Source organism: Rhinopithecus bieti, unplaced genomic scaffold (genome assembly GCF_001698545.2).
Source record: "Rhinopithecus bieti isolate Rb0 unplaced genomic scaffold, ASM169854v2 scaffold_1853, whole genome shotgun sequence".
Classification (NCBI taxonomy): domain Eukaryota; kingdom Metazoa; phylum Chordata; class Mammalia; order Primates; family Cercopithecidae; genus Rhinopithecus; species Rhinopithecus bieti.
In genome coordinates, this window is record NW_016804151.1 from 5,998,164 (window position 1) to 6,002,804 (window position 4,641).

The window sequence follows — 4,641 nt, forward strand, 5'->3', positions numbered from 1 at the left end:
GAGGAGGAAGAAGGAGAAGGAGGAGGAGGAGAAAAGAAGAAAGAAAAGAATTTTTAAAAGCTCCAGGCCAGAGGTAGAGATCTGTCCTTACTGAACCAAGTCAGGAATTAGAAGTCAAGAAGTCAAAGGAAGCCAGGCAACAGAAAGTGTTGTATTTTGCTGAGTCTAGCTAGGATTTCATTGAATCTGGAAACTGTACCCACATTTTGGAGATAGTAAAATGAAAGAAAACATATGGTCAGTAGTGATCAGAGAATGCCATCAATGAAAAGACACATCTCGATTCCAGAGATGTTAAAAAGTGAAGAAATGAGTGACTCAGAGTCATGAAATCATGTATTCAAGAAACAGTCACAGTGGTCCTTGAGCTGAATGATGAACCTAGCCATCTAGGCTCACCCCTCCCAAGGACTCCTCTCCTCTCCAGGACCCTCCTGCCAAAAGCTGAATCAGCAAACTGCAACTCATTCAAACATGTAGGAAATTTAAAGCTTCCACAATAGCCATACAAAGACACTACAATGAAAAAAAAAAAGTAACACAGGAGCCAAATTTCACTGTACACAAAGAAAACTCACTGGATAATTTCAACACAATGCAAAAGAAAATTGTAACCAAACATTCCAACATAAAACTAAAAATGTGGCCAGGCGCGGTGGTTCAAGCCTGTAATCCCAGCACTTTGGGAGGCCGAGACGGGTGGATCACGAGGTCAGGAGATGGAGACTATCCTGGCTAACACGGTGAAACCCCATCTCTACTAAAAAATACAAAATACTAGCCGGGCGTGGTGGCGGGCGCCTGTAGTCCCAGCTATTCGGGAGGCTGAGGCAGGAGAATGGCGTGAACCCGGAGGGCGGAGCTTGCAGTGAGCTGAAGTGAGCTGAGATCCGGCCACTGCACTCTAGCCCGGGTGGCAGAGCGAGACTCTATCTCAAAACAAACAAACAAACAAACAAACAAACAAACAAAAAACTTAAAATGTAATGAAGCAAACACAGCTAGAAAGAAAGAACACATGGCCGGGCGCGGTGGCTCAAGCCTGTAATCTCAGCACTTTGGGAGGCCGAGACGGGTGGATCACGAGGTCAGGAGATCGAGACTATCCTGGCTAACACGGTGAAACCCCGTCTCTACTAAAAAAATACAAAAAACTAGCCGGGCGAGGTGGCGGGCGCCTGTAGTCCCAGCTACTCGGGAGGCTGAGGCAGGAGAATGGCGTGAACCCGGGAGGCGGAGCTTGCAGTGAACTGAGATCCAGCCACTGCACTCCAGCCTGGGAGACAGAGCGAGACTCCATCTCAAAAAAAAAAAAAAAGAAAGAAAGAAAGAACACAAAGCAAACATACAAGCACTCAGGGAAGAGACAGCAGGACACTAGAAAAAAGTGAAACAGGAAGGGATAGAACTTAGGCAAGAAATAGAAGAGAACAACAAAAGTATCTAGAAATGAAGACAATGACAAGAAATGAAGAAAATTATATAGAAGCACAGGCTTGAAATCATCACACTTCCAAAAGAAAAAATAATTAGCAGTGGGATGTATATAAAATAATAGATAAATATTTTACGTGGGGCTTAAGGCCAGGCATGGGGGCTCATTCCTATAATCCCAGAACTTTGGGAGGCTGAGGCAGAAGGATCAATTGAGGCCAGAAGTTCAAGAGCAGCCTGGGCAACATAGCAAGACCCTGTCTCTACAAAAAAAAAAAAATGGTTTTTGTTTGTTTGTTTTGAGACAGGATCTCACTCTGTCATCCAGGCTAGAGTGCAGTGGCTCAATCTTGACTCACTGCAATCTCCACCTCCCAGGTTCAAGTGATCCTCCCACCCCAGCCTCCCCAGTAGCTGGGACTACAGGTGCATGCCACCACGCCCAGCTAATTTTTGTATTTTTTGGTAGAGATGGATTTTCACCATGTTGGCCATGCTGTTATCACAATTCTGACCTCAGGTGATCTGCCTGCCTTGGCCTCCCAAAGTGCCTGGATTACAGGTGTGAACCACCACACCTGGCCCAAAAAATGTTTTAAAAGTTAGCCCGGGCCCGGCGCAGTGGCTCACACCTGTCATCCCAGCACTTGGAGACCGAGGCAGGCGGATCATGAGGTCAGAAGATCAAGACCATCCTGCCTAACATGGTGAAACCCCATCTCTACTAAAACATATTAAAAAATTAGCCAGGCGGCCAGGCGCGGTGGCTCAAGCCTGTAAATCCCAGCACTTTGGGAGGCCGAGACGGGTGGATCACGAGGTCAGGAGATCAAGACCATCCTGGTCTACACGGTGAAACCCCGTCTCTACTAAAAAAATTACAAAAAAACTAGCCGGGCGAGATGGCGGGCGCCTGTAGTCCCAGCTACTCGGGAGGCTGAGGCAGGAGAATGGCGTAAACCCGGGAGGCAGAGCTTGCAGTGAGCCGAGATCGCGCCACTGCACTCCAGCCTGGGTGACAGAGCTAGACTCCGTCTCAAAAAAAAAAAAAAAAAAAAAAATTAGCCAGGCATGATGGCAGGCACCTGTAGTCCCAGCTACTCAGGAGGCTGAGGCAGGAGAATGGTGTGAACCCAGGAGGCAGAGTTTGCGGTGAGCCAAGATTGCGCCACTGCACTCCAGCCCGGGCAACAGAGCAAGACTCCGTCTCAGAAAAAATAAAGTTAGCCCGACAAGGTGGTACATGCTCGTAGTCCCAGTTACTTGGAGGACTGAGGCAGAAGGATCAGTTGAGACCAGAAGTTCAAGGCTACAGTGAGTTACAATCACGACATTGCACTCCAGCCTGGGGACAGAGTGAGACCCTGTCTCGGAAAAAAAAAAGAAAAGAAAAGAAATGGAGGCTGAATATTAAACTAAGTTAATATGAATTGGAAATCAAACTCCTCCACTTCACTCTGCTTCTCCAAACATCAGCTTCACCACGTATACTAATGAGGTCACAGAGGACTCTTGCTGAACCGATGTATGGCCTTATTCTAATGGCCCTCATTAGAATTTACCTGGGAGAAAAAGAACACTTGCCCAGAGCCCTGAGGTCCCCCTGGGTGACTTTGGCAGGCAGTGGGTAGGGGTTTGCTGGGTAGGGGGTTACCGAAAGGATTTTCTGTAACTGTTGATCATTCTCAACCAGCAAGATGTTCACTTTGGCATGAGTGATGACATATTGACAAGCCTCAGCAGAGTTGGTGGCATAAATACCAACACAGAGACCCCTGGGAAAAGAAAACACATTCGTGTGTGCATCCAAACACACCTTAAAGGCAGAATGGTCTGGAAGGTCAAGAGAGAGGAAAGGTTTGCAGGCAAGTTCTTAAGTTTGCAGCCACAGCACCAGCTTCCCTCCCTCCCCAACTTAGTGATGAAGACAACAAAAACGACAATGATGATAAGAGTGACAGCTCCTATGTCACTATGACAACAGGTCGTGGAACACTTAGAACACCCCATTTTACAGATGAGAAAAACAAGGACTCGCCAGTGAAGTTACTCAAGATTACACAGCAAGTAGGTGTTAGACCTAGGATTCAAACTTCTCACTCAGCTCCTGTTCCCATCATTCATGGCCTTTTGCGCTTGCAAGTGGCATCCTCTTTTGCTTTTAATTTGCATTTCCCAATGGATAATGACATTGAGCATCTTTACACCTGCCTTTTGGCTACTTTCCTTTGTGGCATTTCTGTTGAAATCTTTTGCCCCTTTCAATTTTTTTTTTTTTTTGCCTTTTTATTACTGAGTTACAGAATTCCTTTATATATCTTAGATACCAGTCCTTTGTCAGAAATTTGAGGTTTAAGAATATTTTCTCCCAAGTATACAGTTTGCCTGTTCATCTTTTTTTTGTTTTTGTTTTTGTTTTTTAAGATGGGGTCTAGTTCTGTCACCCAGGCTGGCATGCAGCAGTGCAGTCTCAGTTCACTGCAACCTCAGCCTCCTGGATTCAAGCAATTCTCCTGCCTCAGCCTCCTGAGTAGCCGGGATTACAGGCATGCACTACCACACTTGGCTAATTTTTGTATTTTTTGTAGAGAAGGGGTTTCGCCATGTTGCACAGGCTGGTCTCAAACTCCTGGCTTCCAGTGATCCACCCGCCCCTGCCTCCCAAAGTGCTGAGATTCCAGGCCTGAGCCGTCATGCTCAGCAACTGTTCATCTTATTGGTGTCTTTTAATAAGCAGACTTTTAATGCTAATAAAAGTCCTATTTGGCAACTTTTCTCTTATGCTTTTGCTCTCTGTGTCCTATCTAAGAAATCTTTCACTACCCCAGGTTGTGAAACCATTCCATGCTTTCCTTTTTCTAGAAGCTTTAGAATTTGACTTGCATGATTTGGTCTGTAGTCCATCTCAATTTAATTTTGCCATATGATGTGAGGTAGGGATCAGGGCTGATTTATTTTTCCATACAAATATCCAGTTGGTCCAGCACCACTGGATTACTCTGCTGCCTTTGCTGGAAGCCAGTGACCATGTATGCATGGAGCTATTTCTTGCTGTCTGCTTTGTTGATCTAGTTGTTGTGCTTTTAATATGTCAGGGAATGAGGCACATTATAATTATTTGAGATGGTTACTCTCATCACAGTTCTTAAGCACATACTATTTGCTAAGCGCTGTGCTAAGGGTTTATGAAGCATCCTCTTATTGAAT

General features: G+C 45.5%; 1 protein-coding gene across 8 annotated transcripts in view; it reads right to left on the minus strand.

The window, feature by feature from the left end:
* ACSBG2 (acyl-CoA synthetase bubblegum family member 2) overlaps nucleotides 1–4,641 on the minus strand; it is a 57,834-nt gene that overhangs the window by 38,487 nt on the left and 14,706 nt on the right. For 7 of the 8 annotated variants that reach the window (XM_017867018.1, XM_017867015.1, XM_017867016.1 and 4 more), the window contains one exon: nucleotides 3,089–3,209. The exons of the other annotated variant lie outside the window; for it this stretch is intronic. In XM_017867018.1, coding sequence (XP_017722507.1) covers nucleotides 3,089–3,209 — 121 coding nt within the window. The remainder of the gene's footprint in view (nucleotides 1–3,088; nucleotides 3,210–4,641) is intronic. 8 annotated transcript variants of the gene reach the window in all.